The sequence below is a fragment of the Aspergillus tubingensis genome (genome assembly GCF_013340325.1).
Source record: "Aspergillus tubingensis WU-2223L DNA, scaffold_6, whole genome shotgun sequence".
In the NCBI taxonomy this organism is placed as follows: domain Eukaryota; kingdom Fungi; phylum Ascomycota; class Eurotiomycetes; order Eurotiales; family Aspergillaceae; genus Aspergillus; species Aspergillus tubingensis.
The window spans coordinates 3,564,154-3,586,008 of record NW_023336280.1 but is presented as its reverse complement, the minus strand read 5'-3'; the positions used below and the strand labels follow the sequence as shown (position 1 = coordinate 3,586,008).

Below are 21,855 nucleotides of genomic sequence, written 5' to 3'. Positions count from 1 at the left end.
TTGTTAGCTACCCCACCCTTGGGATTAAGATACGTACGTTCTAGCCTTGGTACGGCCTGTTGTATTTGATTTTGGGGGTTTGCGCTCCGCTACCTTAAAAGCTACCAAGAACTTATTACTTGTGTAGTAAGGTACATGATACAGTGTTCCTTAGTACTACATCGTTATATACATGTGTCGCTACGCAGTGGTTCTACTATATTTTGCTGCAGGAACCTCAATGGTATCAACCCTGTCTCACATCAGAAGTATATTGGCATGCAAAACACCACTGGCAGTGGTTTCTACAAAATTCCCCAAGACAATATCATAGTGACCACGTGTAGACTTCATATGAAATACTCGCTTTTGTGACATTACTCGAAAATTGAGACATCCCGGACTTTCGCTAACTACGTCATCAGTTGCCCCATGGACGTTCCTGACCACTGGCCTTATATAAACAAATTCACTTTCATTATAGAGGTCTCACAGATAAGATGTGGAAGGATAAATGCATATTTACAGAGATCCGTATGAGGACTAGCGGATGTGAGCCTTGTGACGCAAGGCCGCAAACTTCCCACTATGAACGCCTACCCTCCTCTGTTGGTGTAAAGACATTCGCAAAACACACATGCTAGCCAAGCGAGATAGAAGATTCAAAAAATAGTATATTCACCCACCCGTAGGTGCCGTGTACATATGCAGGTAAAGTCGGTTAAGCGGAGAGTTCAGTATTCGGATAGAGTAAGTCTTCCGTCAGACGCAGGGTCCTTTCGGTAAACCGAGTATGTCAGTTTATTAGAAAAAGGAGCGTGCTTATGTAACTTGCAGACTGTCTCGTGCTCCAAAAATATTGATGTGATCAAGAGTCTCATGATGAGCTAGAAGCATAACTCTAGTTGCCCACTTCAGGCCTGCGGACAAGGAATCCACCATTGTCCAAGTGACGTTTAACATCGCTGACAGTATATTCACCTCGGTGGAACTGTAAAAGGGTGGATAAAAGATCAGTCACCAGGACAGGACGGGTTCTCGTAAGGGTTGAACGAAATACTACTACTTACCATGCCAGCGCCTAGGGCAGCATCAGTCGTAGTATTTTGGAAGACTTCTGCAAAATGTTCGGGTTTTCCAGCACCACTGGAGGCGATTACTGGTATCTTAATAGCGGCTTTCACGTCATTGATCAATTCTAGATCAAATCCGCTGTTGCTTCCGTCCTTGTCGATGCAATTTAGCAAAAGTTCACCGGCACCCATTGCTTCGACCGCCTTCGCTAGTTGTCGGACGTCGAGGTCTCGCGACTCTCTGCCACCTTTAATGGTACACTGGTACCAGCAAAATGCCTGACCGGCGGCATTTGGGTACTTTGTCCGGATTGTATGATGGTTGGTATCTTCTGGGCCGTCCACATAGACACGTTTAGGATCCACACTCACGACCACAGCCTGGTTACCATATGCTTTGGATATAGATTCTATAGCCGTCTTGCCTGTCAGCTTTTCGCCTCCTTCATAATATTCCTCTGCTGCGATAACAGCATCCGAACCGATGCTGACTTTATCAGCACCGGATTTGAAATACATCGTCGCAACATCAAGAGCTGAGACGTGAGTGCCATCTGTATCAATAGTGTCCTTGATACCGCCCCCGATAGTCAGCGGCACGAAAACAGTTTCTGAAGTCCTCCTGAGGATTTCCAGCATGGGAGCATCTGCAACAGGACAATTCCTGAAGGAAGTGATGTTTAAGAACGTGACCTCATCAGCTCCTTGCTCGTAGTACTTCTTGGCCATGTCCACGGGCTTCCCCAAGTTTCTGACTTGGCCTCCTGTATCCACCCCATCCTTTTCACGGACATCATACTGATCTCCTTTCGTGACGACGAGGTCACCAGAATCATTGGTGCGCACATCAAGACAGGCAATGATTCTACGTGTCAGCCCATCTTTCTTGTCCAAGGAGAGCGACGCTTGCGGGGTAAGTGTTTGGAAGCGATCACCATTCAGGAAGGCGCTAATAGTCCGTAATCCAGCCTGGCCACTTTTCTCCGGGTGAAATTGAGTCGCGAAAATATTCTCTCGCGCAATAGCACCGATAAACTCTTCTTCGCCGTAAGTAGCTGTGGCGACTGACCAGCCGTCCTTCTCAAGGAGCCCTGGGGTGTAAAGAGCTGCGTAAGAGTGGACATAGTAGTATTTGCTGTTTGGGCTTAATCCGTAGAAGCTCCGATTCTCCGCAGACTCAAGCTTGGTGTCTATAGCAGAGTTCCAGCCTATGTGTGGTACACTCTTAGTGTCGGGATTGAATTTCTGCATCCGCATCGGAATCAATCCCAGCCCCGGAACATCGGAGTCCTCCTCAGAACCTTCAAAAAGTGATTGCAGACCAACGCAAATCCCCATGAATGGCTTTCCAGAAGCTATGTGTTGCCTGATAGGATCCAAGAAGCCTCCCTCTGAAAGTTGAGATAAGCAATGGCCGAAATGACCGACACCTGGTAGGATGAGTTTCTGCCAAATAGTCAGCGCTACACTAGAAAAAAAAATGTAACATCATCCTGGTTACCTCCGCATTCTTCAAATCACTTGGAGACTTAATCCATTCCACCTCGTAGCCGACTTTGTTGATCGCATTGACCAGGGAGCGGACATTTCCGGCGACGTAATCTAGCAGATGTACTGTAGGCATCGTGGCATGCGTTCTATCAATGTCTTGTGTAAGTATGTCTGGAAACGATGAGCATAAGTATAGGTCTTCGCTGATTTGAAGGCCAATCTTCCTGCGGCCACTCCCAGCAGTAGGTCTTCGAAATAATTGCCTTGACAATAGGAGAAGTCGCAATTTGACTTGGGAAGATTGTTCTTCTTCACCCCACCATGGCTGGAGATGCCGGGCTGAGTCATTCGCAACAACCCACTTTGAGTTACGTTAATCCAGTAGGTAAGTATGTCTCCAATTGTAATCTTGATCTCCACTAGTACCATGTGTACGTTCATTCCTCCTATCCTCTATCTTGCTCTTCCTTTCTTCTTATAACTTTCTTGCTCATATATGCCCCTCTCAAAGAGTTTGTAGTTTTACCTCTAATCCCTAATTCACTTCTCTTTCACTCCCTAAACCCTATTCGCATGTTCGGTTTTTGGTACCGATTAATACATTATTGCCGGTAAATCGGAGGGTGGGACCTGATGAACGTTGACCGCCTTTGCTATGAGCATTGAAAGAAGGCCTTAATTACCATTTAGTCTATAGTACCCCTCCTCCCCGCGCTGTATGTTTCCGTAGTACCTATAAGCACGTACTAGTGGTTACTTAATCCTAAGCCCAGTTGGCGCCTTGGCCTCTGAGCAGCCGCCAGTTTACTTATAGTATTTCCTTCTTCTACTACGACATGCACCGAACAGGAGCATCGTGGGGTTTTTCGTGTTATACCAGGTGACTACGGAGCACAGTACGTAAACAAACAACCGGAGGATGACTGTATGTTAAATCCAAACATCTTCGCTATCGCGTCGCTGGGAGTAACGGCGATACCTGAATTCCATTGGAGCCGGCCGCAGATATAGCCGGCAATATACATGTATTCACTGCATAGCGCCTTAGTACTGCAGGTGGACATGTGCTAAAGCGGGACAGAGTCTGAAATATGAATTCCAATACACTCATAATCAGCTCATCTCCGGACTTCTTAAGTTCCATGACCTAGGAGTATGCAATTTGGAGAGATAATCAAGATTAAACTCGAATCTATTCGTCCGAGTGACACCCATATCAGGGCCGCACAAACCTAGTTAGTACCCCCAGAGCTCTCAAGATAAATGAGCCCCTTTCGAGGCTGCCAACAATATATTAGCGATGACTGGTGAAGTGCCAAGGGAGTGCCCGTACCGGAGAGAATTGCCTAAGTTTTACCCCGGCCGCTTTTAGAATAGCAGCGCTCTTATTTGGTCAGCAAAATGATAAAGTGTGAACAGCAAAGGACATACATCGTTATCCATATTATACCCTTGCGAGTATACGACTTCTGTTATCCCAACTTGTGTAATTTTGACGGTACATGTCAAGCAAGGGCACCTAACCGGCTTAAGCAATGTGCCGTGCATCTTCAGAGGTTCGGGGATTGACGTACGTGTCACAATAGAGTATTGCACCCTCTCGTATGCGCTCTCTTCCGGCCTCTAGCAACGCATTCTCTTCGGCATGGAGGCAGAGGCATGTTGATAAACCCACACCTCCACCCTCACCACGGTTGCACCTTGGACCTAGTCATAGTAAGTGCCTGTACATTCAATCAATAGTACAATGTGTAATCTTTAGGTTTCGTACAGCCGCCCTCGTTGCAATTTCTAATGTGCCTGGGGGTTCCATTATACCCTGTGCTTATGACACGACGATCACGGACAAGCACGCAGCCCACCCTTCGCTTCATGCAGTTACTTCGCTGAGCGGCTAAAGATGCCAGCTCCATGAAATACTGATCCCAATTAGGCCGTAACCGCTCATCGTCGGCAAGATTGAGGGCTCTGAGAGCCGCATGCAGTTCATCAAATGAAGAAGAGGAATTGAACAGCCGTACTTGTGCCCGATCAGTGAGGTATGCGCGTCCAACATTTTTGTCGTAGAGATGTCTGTCATTCCATAATACAAATTTTTCCAAAGGCGGTGGTTCGACCAGTCTATCCCGGCATCTACAGATGGTGCGTTAGCTTAGCTACGATGCTCGTAAGGTTATCAGGGATCCAGACCTGTCCACAAATCGCTTCCATCTCAAGCTCACCGGCGCATCAACGCTAACTAGAAGGAAGAAGGGGCGTTGAAAGAAACGGTCTAAGATAGTGACATCCCAGATGTCTGTTGTAACCCAATGTTCTTGCCATCGTTTGGTTACGAAGTCTAAGAGGGCTTTAGAGTCCTCAAATATAAGGTGCGGTGGCGGACTACTTTCATCCTCTGCAGACTCCAGTGCCTGTAATTGGCGATCGCCGTCGGCTTCATCAGTTACTCGAAGGGAGCTGACATCTTTCAATTTGAGAAGTCGAAAGCCCTCCTTCTGTATCAGATAATCTGCGACAGCATGCTTCCCAGAACATATGGCTTTGCCGCATAGTATTAGCATATATTGAAGACACCAAGACACGCTGCTTGATAAGATGCTAACCTCCGCATAGGCCTATCAACATGATTACCTGCTTGGTAAAGCCGGTGTAAGGTCAAAGGCAGGAAGAATGGATAAGCGCGCGTCCCCGAGTTTGGGGAAGAGGGGCTGGATCCTGGGTTGGACAGGAGGGCATGCAGAGGTCGGATTAAGCTGGGCGAATTGAATAAGTAGGGAATTTTTCACATGTACATCTAGGCACCAGGTACGGAGTGCCAGGAACATGTAACTTATTAACGGATTGATACACACATAGATAATTACCCGCTCACCTCCCCCCCACTTTCGCTCAATGATTTTGAGCAAACTGCGGGCCATACGAAAGCAAGCTTGAAACAGTAGCGGCTCAAGTAGGCCAACTGGCATAAATTGCTCCAAGACATGGGAAAACTGTAATTTCTGGCCAGTAATAATTTCATTCGGGCCTTTGCTATGCACCTCCGTAGAGCTCTTGTTATTTACTCAAATTATTGGTTACCCGGTAGTTACTGCATTCACTCTTTTAAAACAACTTCATAATTTTGATGCATGGCAGGCTGGATTCAATGAAGAAAGCGCACACTTTCCCTCGGAACCCTATTTAATACGAGGTTCCTGTGGTATTCAGTACGTATTAAGTTGTGTAGTAAGCCGTGGTTGATTCTGACACCTAGTTATCTATCTATACGCGGAATGCCAAGTTTTTCTACTAAAAAGGAAAGGTAAATGCTAACTTAACCACTTATCTACATCGCTGGCCCTTATACTTTTAGCGCATTTCCGTTCGGCAACGGTGCTTCATACAGCTATCGCCCTTTAGGAAGTTTGCAATACATATGTTCAGTTTACTTCCTGACCATCAAAAAGCACGTACCAGAAGATTATGTCAGTACTATGATTTAGGAAAGTCAAACTATCTCTACAGAGATAAGCAGGCAACCTACACTTTCCCCATCTGGCGCAAAGTCACGTGACCGAATGCGCTAGCTCGCCACCACGAAGACTGTTCCCGAATCGCTCTCCAGGCTTTGATCATACCCTTGCACATGTCCTGGAGAATGCACTGATTGTTTAAGATTGCCTTGTTTCCACCCAGTTGCTTTTTCTCATCATAAATGGCTCTTTCCCCTTGAATTCATACTGGTCAATTCAACTGTGACGCCGTTGTCTCCCGTACCCAAATCTGCACGCATATCTCTCTTTCAAACGCCCTCTTACCTTCGCTGCGTCTTTGCTTCCCCAAGTCTCGTCCACTTTGGTCGTATATACTATTCCATGCCTTGATCGCCCAAAGCGTGTGGAAGTGCCCCAAGGCTGTTCTCAACGAAGATTACATGAACTCATATCATATCTCTTGAGCTCGGTCGCAAGCGCGAATTAGATGGGTTGCGGCGTCTGATGCTGCTTGTTATACTGGCAGGGCCCGCGGAACTTTTATAACTCACATTATCTTACTGCAGACTAGTTGGCTTCGTCTCTGTATCCACCGGACTTTACACCTTGTTTGTATGCAGTGATTCGAACACTTGCCGCGCAGCACTCAAGACGCTTCTTCAATCTACTGAGTTCGAGCAAAGCCCTCGATAGATACTGGGTTTACGATCTCTAAGCATTTGAGACAGGAGTGAGGCTATACGTCATACTGTCATCTGCAATTTGCCAACCGTTCCGATTGTTGCTTGTTATCATTTGTCTGCCTTTGTTCTCGTGTATCTCTTGTGAAAGTGGCACCCCTCTATTGATCTAATTACATTCGCAACACCATCATTGACGTGCAATTGAATACAATGTCATCCTCTGTTCACTTCAAGTTCAAGTCTCAAAAGGAGCCTTCAAGGGTGACTTTTGATGGCACCGGTATCTCTGTCTTCGAATTGAAAAGAGAAATTATCAATCAGAGTAGACTGGGTGACGGGACTGACTTTGAGCTGTCTATCTACAATGAAGATACTAAAGAAGGTTAGTAGCTTCTGGAAACTGATTGCCTTGGTTTTACCGTTCATATCCACCTTGGTCCGCCCAACCCGTATGGCAAAGCGGGAACAGGTTGTGGTTGAAGTTAAGAGAAAAAATCCTTGGGGACTGACCGTTTGTTTTCATGGGACAGAATACGACGATGACACCAGCATAATACCGCGTTCTACGTCCGTCATCGCTCGGAGATTGCCTGCATCACGCCCAGGGAAGGGTGGTGCTGCTCGTTATGTTTCCGGGAAAATGCCAGTCAATGCGCGCAGTGCCCCCCGTAATGAACAATTTCCCTTGACTCGAGCATCTCCCAATACTAGCAACGGTGTTCTAGAGCTCAACAATGCCCAGACGGAGGAAGAGAAGATCAATGCACTGTTCAATTTGCAAGCAAATCAATGGAAAGAACAGCAGCAGGAAATGGCAAAGTAAGTGTGTCTATATGTAGTAAGACTTATTTTCTTTTTTTCTCCTCTACTGGTACTGACAATTCGTCTCCCGTATAGCGCTACCCCTGTTCCATTCGGACGTGGAAGGGGCAGACCTGTGAATGTTCCTGATCACCCCCCTCCCCCCGGCTACTTATGTTACCGCTGTCGTGAGAAAGGCAAGCTGTTCTAATATAATCATTGAAAGCTAAAACTAACGGTGTATTACCAGGACACTGGATCCAAGCTTGCCCCACAAATAATGACCCCAAATTTGATGGGAAGTATAGAGTAAAACGATCAACTGGTATACCCCGTTCATTACAAACCAAGGTCGAAAAGCCGGAATCCCTCACCCTGGACGGCTCAAACGAGGATCCTAGGAACACAGGTGTCATGGTTAATGCCGACGGCGATTTCGTCATAGCGAAGCCTGACAAGGCAGCCTGGGAATTATACCAGGAGAAAGCCAAAGCCTCCGCGGCAGCCGCAGCAGAAGCAGCAGCAGCAGAGTACAGCAAAGAACTGCAAGCACGTGGTTTAGAGTGTCCGATTGACAAGCGAATGTTTTTAGAGCCCACTAGAACTCCGTGCTGTCAAAGGACATACTGCAATGATTGTATTACCAATGCATTAATCGAGAGCGATTTTGTATGCCCTGGCTGTGGAACGGAGGGAGTATTACTCGATAATCTTACTGTTGATGATGAGGCTATCAGCAAGATCAAAGAGTACGAAGCTGAAAAAGCGGATTCGAAGAAAGAGAAGGACAAGCAACAGGCAAATGACAATGGTCCCGGTATTGACAAATCAGCCATGCAAGGCAAAGGGCCTGTTGCAAATACGGAGTCTTCGCCACCAATTCCGCCTAGTCAACCAGCTTCGAACAAAAGACCTGCTGAAGATGAACCTCCCCGTACTGCCACTGGTGGATCAAGTCCTAGTTCGTTGTCCAAAAAGCTGAAGACAAACGACAAGGCCGATTCACAAAATACACAGGCTACTGGGCCTGTGGCCGGTTTTCCAGCTTTCCCATTCGGCCAGCAGATGCCGTTCGGGAATTTTGGATTCATGCCGAACCAGGGAATGCCTACGATACCATTGTCTGATCCTATGAACTCTATGGGTGTTCCTTCGTCTGGTGGTTTCCCACCTAACATGGATCAATCGTGGAATCCCATGAATGCTATGAATTTTAGCCCTGCCCCAGGAATCTATGGCGACAATGTGAACAATTATGCCACACCGAACCTTTACAACGGCGTCGGAGAGCCATCTATGAACATGTTCCACATGCCTCAAATGATGGGACTTCAACCGAATCCTGGTCTTGCGCAAGGTCCCGGAATTGGTCGATTTTCAAACCAGCAGAGAACAACGTTTAGTACACCATTTGCCAGGGAAGAAGATACGGCTTATTTTCGGCAACCTGTTAATCCACAACGGCACCAAGCGAGACACAGGAGGATACGACCAAGTGACTATCGAGAGCTTTGAAGTGGTAGAGAAAAGTCACTTCGACGTGTCCGCGGTTGTTAGGTCTCAGGTCTCCCTTTTTCCGATATGTCTTGCTGTTCACCCCGTCACTCTCTAGTCTTTTTATGTTCATCGGCGTTCATAGCTGCTTCTTGATTCATTGTCATGTGGGCATGTGCATGTTGCAGGCTTTGCCCCTTTGAAATTTGCACATTGTTGGAGTTGAAAGGGAGATGGTTCCGGCTCTAATGGGCTTGTTATTTGAAGGTGCAATTGAATGTACACAATGTAATATTAGCGCCACATTAAGCAACTTGCCAAATAAAAAGTCTAGCGACTACCGATGCGTTTATTAGTGGCAAAGTGGTCGTAGATAGTAGTAGTCTTCATGAGGTCGGTCTGAGATCAAAGCCGCTCCGCCATTGGGTATCCACATATGGGAATTGCCTTCGTGAAATCAAGATATAACATCCATCAAAACCAGAGCTTAATTAAAATGACATGTAAATATCGATACATTACAATGTTTAGGGGGCCTATCAGATACTCATGTGTATATGATTGTCTGTGGGTGAAGGTATCCGTCGTCATCTACATGCATAACCACCTGAGGATCCTGCGAGGTTCCACATAGACCACCTCTCACATGTAATTTCCTATGTAAACTTACGTCTCTACAAACAGCATTGGGCATCTGATCAGATGACAAGAGTAAACTCAACTAGTTAGTTGGTTAACTAAAAAAGCTATAGATAACTACAGGGCACGCAATAACTAGTTAACCTAAGTTATGTTCCCGCCTGACTAATGGAGCCCCACATGTCATTTTAGTACTCCGTAGTAACTAGTCCCAGGAATCCACGGGAGACCACCCCAGTTTGTCCCATCCCTACTTAATTACCATCCAACCTCTAGTACACCTGCACCACCTTTCCGCATCGGTTGTCATTGCATCCTAACATTATCGCGGCTGTCAGAAGCTTATTACAAGATACCTACCCAGTGGACCCGAAATTTTATACGTATTCTCAAGCCGCGCCCACCTGTCCCGAAAGATAGCACATCTAATCTTCAACTTATAAGATCCATCATCATGGCCAAGTCATCGAATCACAACAGTAGCACCCGAAATCAGTTGCAGTGTACGCTCGACAAACATCCCCAGGCTAGCGTGCTTGCCAGTTGTTACAGCGTCAAATCATCCACTTCCGTGGTCGATAGTTTCCACTACTGCACTACCGCGGGGGCCGGTACGATGCCCCTTTCCGCAATCGATCGTTATGGTCTAAACTTCATAACTACCTGCTAACTTCTGATCATCTTATTAGGGACACAGTGGTATCCCTGAGGTCCCTTCGGGGTCAAAGACATCTCCAAGTCCTCCCTTTGGACTCTCCATCGCTCCAAGCATGGGGGTTAGTTGGCCGGGCAATATATTACCGGAATATAAAGGGGAGGCAATGCATACTATCCCGGAAGAGTGTGAGAGGCTCTTCTGTGACACATTGTCTGCGATCTTCCTTGGTGAGAGGAGCTTCGCTGGACAAGAGTCACTTGGGGTGGGTGCGTCTCAAAGCCGGCCGAACAATAGTATGCCGATTGAACAGTGGTTTGAGCTGTTGGATTACACCAGCGACACTATACACCGTGGTTTTGTAACCAATACGAGCGGCGAACCGACCTTGTTTGTTTTCCTTGCAGAGAACGCACTCGGTCACGGTCTGAAAACAGGGTATGTGCACCCATGTTCTCGTCGAAATGTAGACGAGGTATAAACCCGTGGATATTACTAACATACTGTCGTGTTTGTCCCCGATAAGGTTAATTGCCCTGTTTGAACTTGCTAATATATCTGCTTTTGGGTGCCCCCGAATTGTGGCATGTGTACCCCGTTCGCACGATGCAGTTGAACTAGAAGCTGTACGGAACCTCGGTTGGTGCGGATTCAGTTTGACTACTTTGCAACCGTGGAGTGGTGCAAGAGACGTCGAACGCTCGCTTAGCACTAAATGGCTTTTCTTGGATGCGGAGGTTTAGTTGTAGGCAACCAAACAGCTAGTTCACTTATTCTAACAAGGAGCAAAGGCCAAATGACATGAATAATCCTTATATATGTATTGATTTTGGGTTATGCTTCCATTCCCTAGTCAGGCCGAAAATGGCCTCACATTTGTAGTTAGCACATCAGCCGGGATCCATAACTATATTGTGTCAGATGACCATGTCATGACTCGTTCCGATAGCTAGATCGCCAAGGAACGGGTGATGACCTCAGTATGATACCTACCCATTTCCATATAAACTCACTGTAACAACTGCCTCTTCTATGCTAGAGATACTAGAGTTATGATAAAAACTAGCAGCATTCTTTGATGCTCTCGCCGTTTGGTTGCTACACATGCCCCCCTATTCAAGTACTTCACAGGGCAAAGATCCTATATCCAAGGCTCTATGTTTCCTAAATTCTTGCTCCAGCCATCTTTCTTCCGAACCAAACAGCGAAGCGTGAGGTCCAGAGTGCCATCTTCGGAAGAAGGATCCGGACGATTTCTGAAGCCAAGTGACGCTGGTTATCTGAAGGGCCATGTCTCATGCATCCGCTGTTCACACTGTGCAGCAGATATATGCCTGACGTCGCAGATAATCAGCAAAGGATTCACCGGTCGCTATGGCCGTGCCTATCTTGTGTCCGGCGAGCCTACACTCGCTAGAGGACCTTCACCAACCGATACACTTCTAAATACGATGATACAGCAGCCCGTGCCGCGGAGACTGGTCACTGGTGCGCACACAGTAGGCGACATCAACTGTTCCATTTGCGGAAATGTGCTCGGCTGGAAATATATCGCTGCTGAAGAAGAGTCGCAACGTTACAAGGTCGGCAAGTTCATTTTGGAGACCGAAAGGGTTATGACATCTTCTTTTTGGGAATCGCCCGCCTTTGTTGAAACAGCATTACTCCCGGCGTATACCAGCTCTACCGAGGTTGGACATGACCAACCTTCGAACAGTATAGAATTTGATAGCCAGAACGAAGATGAATGCGAGGACTTATTTTCTGGAATCTGGACCCCTGGGTTGGCTGTACGTCGAAGAAATCGCAAACTGCCTGAACGCCGGTCTTCTCTATTCGGAATCACAGCCCTATGATAATGAGTTATGCTCTTGCGCCTAATGAAGCTTCATGAGAATCTCCATGTTTGATGAAATGAAGTATGACCCAACAGCCCCACAGTTTCAGACGGAGCAAGGTGGGGTTGTTTGCTATGAAACCGCCTTGCTTTGTGCACCAGACGGCTCTGATTCTTTGATTCATTTTCTCCTTTTCTCCCTTATGGTTCGTTGGGAGCTACCTTAATCAGTAATAATAATATGTGGTATCACAATAGAATTCACAGATAACTTGGTGGCTATTTCTGTATAATGTATAGTTATTTCTGCGGCCTCGCTTCATTGGGTATCATATCCTAATTAACGCTCTAAACCTTTGAGCAAATGCTAGCATGATAGATCACTTCCTCAGGTGATCTCTAGCTGCTACAAAGGGTTGATAGACAGAGCACCAGACACGTTGATGCCTCTGGCGATCAGTATACCCAGGTTCATTCAAGGTTATCGCCTGCTCGTGCTCTCTTTGTATCGCCTCCCGCGCCCTCTTCCGGAGCCGATCGTTTTGGTACAGTCTCACTCTTCTGGGGTGGCTTCTTGCTCGCAGGTTTTCTTTTGACAAACGCAGAAAGGTCATTTGCTTCTTTTGTGACAGCATCGAGATGGGCCTTTTGCTCCGAAGGAGAATGCCCCATAATCTGACCCAAAATACCCTTCAGCACTGTGTTATCTGCATCGCTATTCTCAGTAGCAGATACTGGCGGGCGTCGAAGATCGACGAGCTGTCAACGTTCTTAGTAACTGTAGCTGAAGCAAAGGAAGTAGGAAGGGTATGCGATGAAGGGATTTGGAAAGAAGGCTGTTGCTTACCCTTTGCTCCATGTCTGCTATGATGTCTTTGACATTTGCTATTCTTCTCTTCATAGCGGTCACCTTGTCCTCATCCAATGAATTATCGTCAACCAACTTCTTCTGTTCTTGATCCATCCTCAGACGGCAGCTTTCAATAGCCTTTTCCATTTGAGCTGCGGCCTCTTCCCTCATTTCCTCGTCGACCGGCCCTTTGAGGGTACTGTCCTCTTGGGAGCTGTCGTTCTCATTTTTGACGGAGCCAAATTCTAGGGCAAGAGAAAGCTTGTAGTGACATTCTGCAACAGAAGGATCTTCAATCGGAAATAGAGACTGCCTTAAATCCAGAGACGTCCTCAAGTCCGTCACCGCATCTAAAAACCTTTCTGCCTCCAGTGAGATCTCCGCCTGTAAATCGTACGTATCCGCGAGACGTTCTTTGACGTGCCTGAGATCTGGAGGTAAATCTGCGGATTTCCCTTTGCCAATTCCCTCCTCTATCGTAGTCATCTTTTTGTGGTATAGCACGCGCGCCAGGTCAAGAACTTCGAAGGCATTGGCAAAGTCGTCTTCGTCATCGGCCGCAGCTTCCTCACCGTCGGCCTCGTCTTCCGAACCCGAGTCGTCAAAGTTCTCATCACCAGTGAATTGAAAGTATGGCTTAGCAGGGACATCACCAGTATTTGACTTCTGGGCTCCCGCGGACTTCTCAGGTGGGCCCTGGGCGACAGCTTTCTCAACGATACCTGCGGTTGTGGCTGTTGCCGCAGCGGATGGCCTCTCGACAGATGCGCTGCTCGGCTGTGATTCTCCAGCTACCTTGGACCCAAGCACATCGCTCTTGCTGACGGCAACATTATAGAGGGCTTTTCCGTAGGCGAATAGTAAATCTGCATTTTCCAGCGCTAGTTCTCCGTTGAGTTCTGCTTGAAGTTCCGTGGCCTCAGAATATAGCTCTGCAGCGGCGTTGTAATCCTTGATGGCATCTTTGGCGGCAGCTTGCTTGATAAGGTCGTCCAAAGCCGTTTGAGTCTTTGTACTATCGTCTTTCGGGGATGTAGTTGGTTCCATAATGGATGTGTGTGGTTGATGGTAATATAATGGACGAGGAATGAACCAGAACCAACCCAACAAGGAAATCTCTCCAATAGGCGGGGGGAAATAATGATAATCGGGGTGGAAAGGGGAGTGTAACGAAAGGAGGTTACTCTGGCGAATTTTATGGTGCCTTTGGTCAAAATAGGTCTGGTGCGATGATCAGTGCATGAGTACTGAGAAAGATTAAGGATAATGGCCTTGTAGGTTGTCGCAAAAGTGGGACAAATCGCGTGGGGGACGCGCGTGCCGCCATCACCACCGCCACGACGCGTTCTGCTTGATCTACTCCATACGTCAATGGCTCGTCCAGGTAGGTAATGGTTAATCAGTCAACCAGCGTTGGCAGGATCACCTTGTACTGACAGCGGTTCTCAGTTCTTCCCTCGCCCTCTCCATTTCCTTGAGTTTTTCCCTCTTCACCTATTCTGAGGAACTCTACGGGTTTCTAGTCGTGACATTGTCCCCGCACGATATCCGGCAGTTAGACGCGCATTCGACCAAGAGCGGATTTGCAGTACCAGTGTCGCAGTCACAATTTACTACTTGAATATGGACTCGGACCCCGTACCTTCATCGTCACCCGGATTTGGAACTCCCGCCTATCCATTCCGAAAGAACAGACCCAATGCGCTGCCTACGAGGACATCGGTCCTTCCCATACTGCTCCCTCCTTCGACTCTGCGGCCTGTGGCCTTTCGTACCTTCACGCGCAAGCATAACCTAACGATATCCTCCTCTGCGCTTCAAACACTAGCCACCTTCGTGGGGAAAAATTGTGGCTCGGCATGGCGCGAAGAAGGTCTCGCAGAAAGAGTACTCGATGAAGTGGCCAAAGCCTGGAAGAAAGCTGGCGGTGGTGTCATTGTCGATGAGGGTAAGGGCGCCTCACTGAAAGCCATCCTCCAGGCTTTAGAGAGCAATATGAGTGGGGGAAGGGTAGTCTCTGGGAAGCACGCCACGTCAGATGAGGTCCCATCAAGAACGACAAGCCCCGGCCAAGGAACCAGACGCTCTAGGGCCGATCCGCCAATGTATGCAGCGGCAGGGCTGGAAGGAGAAGGTTCAACAGAAACTTCTGATGTCCCCTCACACCCGAGACATTGGGTTAAAGTTATCGAGGCGTTTGATATACCGCGATTGACCTATAATGCGGATAAGAAATACTTCGAAGTCGCAAGATCAAGGCCTACCCTATTCCCCCCATCCTCTCACAGGACGAATTTGTTCAGAGATCGTTACAATGTCATCCATCAACGTCTACTTCGGCATGAATCATTCCAATCACCGTCTGGTCCCTCGCGTATCTTGCGCCAACCACCATCTTCTTTAGCGGTTACCCAAGGCTACAAGCTCACACCAATCGCGAATTTACTCGGGAGAAATGGCACATCACACCTTATTCTAGGTTTACTCTCAACGTCCCCAACGGGCGACTTAACACTGAGCGATTTGACGGGGAGTATTTCCTTGGATCTTAGACACGCGCGGATGGTGCCTGAAGATGGAGCTTGGCTCGCTCCAGGGATGTTTGTCCTCGTTGATGGGATCTATGAAGAAGAGGAAAATGTCAGGGGGTCCACTCTAGGCGGCAATTCCGGGGTTGGGGGTGCCATTGGAGGAGTTTTCGTGGGCGTTTCTATATGCGGTCCTCCCTGTGAGCGGCGGGAGACATCTCTTGGGATGAACAACCAACAAAGTGGCAGAGAGGTCAGTTCTAGTGGAGGACTTGGATGGATTGACTTTCTGGGAGTCGGAAGTGAACGTGCACGTGGCCCGCGAATGAGGCAGATTGAAACCAACTACCTGCGAGATGTAGCTAAAAGCGAGCGCCGGTTAAGGGTGGCTGCTTTGGGGGAGGTCAATCTGGATAACATGCGGACTCTGGACGCGTTGCGGAAGGTCTTCAGCGTCTATCACCAATTGCCTTCGGAAGAGCGGCCAAGCATATTTGTCCTGACGGGGAATTTCGTGCAGAAAGCGATTATTAACAGCAGTGGCCAGGCGGGCAGCATTGAGTACAAAGAACATTTTGATGCTCTCTCCTTGATACTGTCGGAGTTTCCTTCATTGTTGCAGCACTCGACATTCATATTTGTTCCGGGCGACAATGATCCATGGCCGTCGGCTTTCTCAGCTGGCGCCGCTTCCCCAGTCCCCCGCCATTCGATTCCAGAGTTATTTACTACCAGGGTGAAACGTGCATTTGCTACTGCCAACTCGCAGTCGGACTCCTCACAGTCGTCTGGGCCTCCTGGGGAGGCAATATGGACTTCAAATCCTTCCCGCCTTACCCTATTTGGGCCTGTCCATGATATTGCGATATTCAGAGACGATATCTCTAACAGATTAAGACGAAACGCTGTAAACCTCTCCCACGGCGCCGACACCGCGATGGCTGAAGACGCGCACGCATCTCCTGGGGAGACTACCGACCATCTCGAACCTCACAGCCAGAGCCCACAGACAGGCACTGATTCTAATCCAACCCCGAGTACAACTCTTTTCGCTCGAAGGCTTGTGAAATCGATTCTAGACCAGGGCACTTTGTCGCCTTTCCCGCTTTCTTTGCGGCCCGTTTTGTGGGATTACGTCTCTTCCTTACAGCTGTATCCGCTCCCAACTGCAATTATTCTTGCAGATCCAGAGGCCGCACCGTTTTGTATAACGTATGAGGGCTGCCATGTGATGAATCCTGGCCGGCTTGTTCCGGAGGGCGAACTATCGTTTGTCCGGTGGATTGAGTATGATGCCGTCAAGAATCGAGGCAGGGTACAGCAGGAACGCCTGTAGCGGGAAATTACGTGACGGAACTTATGCACTAGGTGCTTGAAAAAATTAATTTCTTGCGAGGTTAACGACTTGGTGTTGTGTAAATATACAATTGTGTTTTGACGTACGGTGAGCGGTTACATTCGCATCATGCAATGAACGGGTATTGTTATAGGACACAATAGAAACGATTTTCCCTTTTTGGCCCTCCGACACCCAAGGCATATCTCCTCACCTCATTAGACAATATTCTTCCCAAGACTTTATATTTCAACCACAAGGAGCACATGCCAAAATGTATGCATGCGTTCGGCTACCACAGCAGCTGGCATAATAGGGAGCCTCTAATCACAAAGAACTCGACCTGTAGACACTGTACAAGACGCAAATGATGGTCAAGAAATCAAATACGTTTCAAGTGAAAAGAAAATAGATGCCTAAGATGCACTAGTCCAGGCAGTGGTCATGAGCGGTTTCAGTCGATCATGATTATGTCCTCTTTCTGCGCTGCCGTGTCTGCCTGGGAAAGACTGCTTTTGTCGTTCGGCATGGTTGTAAACGGGTCTGAGAGGGAAATTTTAGCACCATCTGCAGTCCCTTTTTCGGTTTCCAACGCCGAGGTTCCTGGATTGTTCGATCCACTAACGGCAGGATCAGCCCGGGAGGCAACAAAGCAATTCTCAAGTTCTCGTAAGAGGTTTCCGACTTGGTTGACTTCTGCCACGACTCCAGTTTCAAGACCTTTCCAGCCATCGCCCTTCGATGTATACAGTGTCTGTCTGAGTCTGGCTGTGATACTGTCATTGTTCTTACTATTTCCTTGGCTGTTCGCGTCCTTGAGTACCCAAACCAACCGGTTTTGGTGCGAAGCAGCCACCAATTGAAATCGAGCCTCGTCCCCAGGGTAGTGAATTTGGTACGTCTTAGCGTTGCGCACTGTTACGTGCAGTCTCAAAGGCCCGCTGTATGAGGGATTGGCCATTAGCTGGTCCAAAGCCCTCATCAGGGGAAGCGTAAGCGTGAGGAGCTCAACAACGGTCTCAAGTCCCGCCTCGGTGGAAGAGCGGTTAAGACTAGACGCAAGGGAATCCTGGATTCGGCGGTGCGGGTTTTGAAGACCGAACTGTATGCCTAAACGCAGACCAAATAAAGACTCGGACCTAGATGCCAGCTCAGTAGGGCTAAGCTCCATGAGTGATTCGTTCCTTGACAGATGTATATTGAGGCTAGCCGCAAGATCTCTCTCTGGACCATAAACAAAGGATATACTCGATAGCGAGAAGGTCCGAATCTCTACCTTTTTCCGTTGCAGTGACTCAAGAACGGAAAGCACACACTCAAGCCTCTGCAAATTCTCAAGAAGACTGGCGATGACCGGGTGACCCGCAGGTGCAAGCAAACGCATCGCAAAGCCACTGCCTCCCTTTTGAAACACTAGTGAGCGATCCCAGCTCGAGATAAGTGGACCTAATGTAGCCGTAGAATCGACCAAGTTGCCATAAGCTACCATGATAGCGCACTTCTCACGAGGATCAACTCCATGGAAAGCAAGACGAATAGTATCTCTAATGAGACTCTTCTTCTTTGCCTTGACGGGCATGGCTGCCCTAAAGACACTAGGAAGAGTTGATACATCGTACCGGACAAGGATATCTGGCACTCGGAGATCAGGTTCAATCTTCAACTTATGTGGCGGGGGATGGAACTTGATAGACTGCAAGTCCGACAAGTAGCGTGCATTGGAATGAATGGCCAGAATTCCTGAAAGACTGTGTCCGAGGTTTGCGAGGTATGCATCGTCAATATCATAGCGTGCGGGGAAGAATGAATCTGTGACAACCTGAGCGGAACGGAGGACAGACTGGCCACGGCCGCTTCCATGAGGGACGGGAGGACCCTTTGCAGGCGCCGTTGGGCGAAGTTGCACAACCCACCAAGAATCGCTATCCATGCTGCTGGTTGCTGCCACAATCCAATTCCGTCCCCAAAGCTGATGAGAAAAGAGTGTGAAGCGTAGCACATTCGGTGGGAAGATCCTTCGAATGTCAACTTTCCATGCCCTCGGATTGAGTGGCTCGAATCCTAGCATTTTGACCTTGGATTCTATTTCTTCTATAGCTGCATTGCAGCGGATTCGAGCAACACGGGAGACAATGTCCTCAACAGAGGATCTTTCAGGATTGCGCTCTAGATCAGAGCGGTCCGAGACAGTCGGTGTGGCTGAAAAGATACTCATTCCGGACATGGGTTCAATAGACACTCGAAGATGCCTAGTTTCCGTGAGCTGGGCATCGAGTTGGCAATCACCCGGCTCAGTTCTTGTTAAGTGAGCACGCAAGGATAGGAAGCCAGTTGAGAAAAGCGAGCTTTGTCTTATCTTGTTGTATGCCGAAGAAAGGATGTGGGAGACATGCAGTGCGATGACACTTCGCAGGACAATCTCCATGGAGAGATTTTCTGCATCAAAAGCAATATCTTCACATGGCACCTCGCCCCCATCCCTCATCCAGCGGAACTTCAAAGACGGTAACCCAGGGCTTTCGCTGTCTGACTTGCGATGGCCGCTCCTGATTCCGATCTCAAGCCAGCTTTTAGCTCCAGGCTTCAGTGTCCAGTACTGAACGACAAGTGTTCGGTGCAATAACTCAACCCGCAAACATTCAGACCAAGGACCTCTAGCCATTTCAGTAGCTTGCTTGAATAATATGTTGACTTTATTCGTCAACACCAGGTTATGTAACAAGTCGAAGCACCCGGTCAAGCCACTATTTTGAAGCACGTCATTAATCGTCATTTCGAGCTCGTTCAATAATCGGCCCTTCAATATTGGTGGTGAAGGCGAGAAGAGGAAACGTATATCGACAAAGAAAAACTGCGAATTTTCGTTCTCCTCGCCAATGGAGAGGTCAAGTTCGAATTCGCCAGGGACGCCAAATGTGACCCGGCCATCATGGACCCGGTAATTTCTGAATGGAGGAGGAATCTCTTCTTGCACCACGAGTCGTGCACCGATTAATCGATTGATTTTCTGTAATTTCTTGAGCGTCCCTCGGACGGTCAAGCGCCGTGGGGGTTTGTAGCCGAGCTAAATTTCGGCGCAAACAACATTAGAGAGATGGCCAATACTATAGAAGATAACGGAGCTTACATCGGACATTGACGCCACCTTGCCCCTCGACAAGACTTCCAGTGCGGTCTTCAGATCAGGATTTGCTACCTGTGCCTGAACGAGGTCTCTTTTCATGTCCCCAACCCATTGTAACGCATTCATATACGCTTGATGCCGGGTGCGAATGAAATTCTGAATGTCGATCAATTTACTAACATCAGCTGCTTGTCGACTCCATTGAGAGAGGACGAGCAGCTTTATGAATTCGGCTCTTTTAGCGTGAGAAAACTCTAATATTCGAAGCTTCTTCCGTATGTTTCCAGGAGACTGATTTCCAGGCGACTTCCCAGTAGTTGGAGCTGTCGAGGGGTGAAATTCATGAGAATTCACCTGCATCTCCGCCATTTCAGTAATCAAGTCCGATAGATCGTTCCAGCACTGCTGTACGGACCTATTGACCAACTTCGTGAAAGGGAAGAACCCCTGTGTGATATGGGGCAATTCAGGCGGTCCTTTAGTTACCCTTAATGCATGATTTGCTGAGACTGTCTCCACGCTTCGACTTTGACTGGCGTTCTTTTCGACACCATTAACATGAACAGGACCATCTTGTGCATTGGCGCCATTGAATTGAACAACTTCTCCCCGAGGATGTGACAGTCCATCTTGAGGATAGGTGTTGCCTGTCCCGTGTCTTAGTCCGCCAATGTTGGCATTGTCCATGACGACTCCCGGCATGTTCCGTGCATAAACGTGCTCCACGTAGAGTTAATCCCTCCCCTCCTTTACCCCTCGCACAGCACAGAACGAGCGGCTCAATATGGGGCCTTTCTGATACCGGAGGAACTGGCACCGGGGTAGGGAGGGAAGCTGGCTATGCTGGGTAGGTCGGCCGAAGACTTCAATGTAATGCCATTTATGTTCTCTCAACCAGGGCGCAAACGGTTGGTTTATGGTTAGCGACCGGATCGAGGAACTGTAACTGGCGCGTTATGCGCTCAACGTAGGGGGGCGGTTGACGACTGATTGAATGAACTCAGACCGAGGTGTTAGGGTCTCGTTGCTCTGGAGGATCCTCAGATTGAGGCAATGGCCCAGCGCATAGGCTTGGCTGAGCACAAAAGTGGCTTGATAGATATAACTTAGAATTTGCCTCGATGGGACAGAGATGCGACGCTAATTTGGAAGATGTGACTGCCGTGTGATATGCAGGGTATCGAAAACCGAAGGCGGGGAGCTAGGTGATGTCAGAATAACCCTTTATAAGAATAGAAGACGTGTAAAAGACATTCGCAAGATGAGTGAGTGAAGCGTAAATACTGTGGGATCAAAGGTGGCGGGATGGATACCAATATGCTTGCAGAAGCGTTGAGGATCTGTGAAAGTACTGGTGGATGATCGAAAGATGAGGCCTGCGCGATGCGATGCAAATGCATGAGCACGGGATCAGCCAGTAGCTAGATTTTGGTGCCTTTGTGCCTTAGTTTTCTGCCCGGCTAAAATTACAATACCATACATTAGCTTCGTTAGATTGAATCAGCCGATAGTATATGACAGGTAATATAAATACCACTATCATACAGTTACACCGCATTCCAGGACCTAAAGGGTTAGGTTCTCCGAAGCACCTGGTCAGAGAGAGCTCCTTAGCGCTTTAGATAAGTAGATAAGTACTCGACCCAGGTCTCCAAGCTTCCTCCATCCCCGGCCGCGCTATACGGTTGTCGGACCGGAGAGCTATCAATCAACCTACTACTAAAACTTTATTAATCAGTTCCTGGATAGAGAACATCATTACGCCCTTCATTTGTTGCTTTTGCTGACGTTTCCTCCCTTTTTCCGAGCTCTGCCTGTTACTCGCTTCCAGCCTCACCGTCATCAATAGCACTACTACTATTATCCAGCCGACATCTTTCCTGCAGATTCCG

General features: G+C 48.1%; 7 protein-coding genes across 7 annotated transcripts; 3 read left to right on the top strand and 4 right to left on the bottom strand.

Annotated features, from left to right (window-relative positions):
• Positions 1-880: 880 nt before the first annotated feature.
• Positions 881-2,676, bottom strand: AtWU_04954 (imidazoleglycerol-phosphate synthase; the record flags this gene model as incomplete). The annotated part of the gene is made up of 3 exons (XM_035500065.1): positions 881-970; positions 1,050-2,498; positions 2,554-2,676. 3 exons carry the CDS (start codon positions 2,674-2,676, stop codon positions 881-883), a joined length of 1,662 nt encoding a protein of 553 aa, XP_035355958.1.
• A 1,099-nt stretch (positions 2,677-3,775) lies between these two features.
• AtWU_04953 (deoxycytidine monophosphate deaminase) lies at positions 3,776-5,168 on the bottom strand (the record flags this gene model as incomplete). Its single annotated transcript, XM_035500064.1, has 7 exons — positions 3,776-3,823; positions 3,877-3,927; positions 3,975-4,062; positions 4,118-4,250; positions 4,315-4,676; positions 4,734-5,082; positions 5,147-5,168. 7 exons carry the CDS (start codon positions 5,166-5,168, stop codon positions 3,776-3,778), a joined length of 1,053 nt encoding a protein of 350 aa, XP_035355957.1.
• Positions 5,169-6,909: 1,741 nt separating this feature from the next.
• Positions 6,910-9,015, top strand: AtWU_04952 (cleavage polyadenylation factor subunit MPE1; the record flags this gene model as incomplete). Its single annotated transcript, XM_035500063.1, has 4 exons — positions 6,910-7,081; positions 7,230-7,518; positions 7,597-7,697; positions 7,751-9,015. 4 exons carry the CDS (start codon positions 6,910-6,912, stop codon positions 9,013-9,015), a joined length of 1,827 nt encoding a protein of 608 aa, XP_035355956.1.
• A 1,439-nt stretch (positions 9,016-10,454) lies between these two features.
• Positions 10,455-11,031, top strand: AtWU_04951 (ornithine decarboxylase antizyme; the record flags this gene model as incomplete). Its single annotated transcript, XM_035500062.1, has 2 exons — positions 10,455-10,726; positions 10,815-11,031. The coding sequence occupies 2 exons, from the start codon at positions 10,455-10,457 to the stop codon at positions 11,029-11,031; spliced, it is 489 nt and encodes a 162-aa protein (XP_035355955.1).
• Positions 11,032-12,596: 1,565 nt separating this feature from the next.
• On the bottom strand, positions 12,597-14,022 carry AtWU_04950 (SHNi-TPR domain-containing protein; the record flags this gene model as incomplete). The annotated part of the gene is made up of 2 exons (XM_035500061.1): positions 12,597-12,884; positions 12,973-14,022. 2 exons carry the CDS (start codon positions 14,020-14,022, stop codon positions 12,597-12,599), a joined length of 1,338 nt encoding a protein of 445 aa, XP_035355954.1.
• A 576-nt stretch (positions 14,023-14,598) lies between these two features.
• AtWU_04949 (DNA polymerase epsilon noncatalytic subunit) lies at positions 14,599-16,839 on the top strand (the record flags this gene model as incomplete). Its single annotated transcript, XM_035500060.1, has 1 exon — positions 14,599-16,839. The coding sequence occupies one exon, from the start codon at positions 14,599-14,601 to the stop codon at positions 16,837-16,839; it is 2,241 nt and encodes a 746-aa protein (XP_035355953.1).
• Positions 16,840-17,293: 454 nt separating this feature from the next.
• On the bottom strand, positions 17,294-20,665 carry AtWU_04948 (mediator of RNA polymerase II transcription subunit 14; the record flags this gene model as incomplete). Its single annotated transcript, XM_035500059.1, has 2 exons — positions 17,294-19,903; positions 19,967-20,665. 2 exons carry the CDS (start codon positions 20,663-20,665, stop codon positions 17,294-17,296), a joined length of 3,309 nt encoding a protein of 1,102 aa, XP_035355952.1.
• Positions 20,666-21,855: the final 1,190 nt, after the last annotated feature.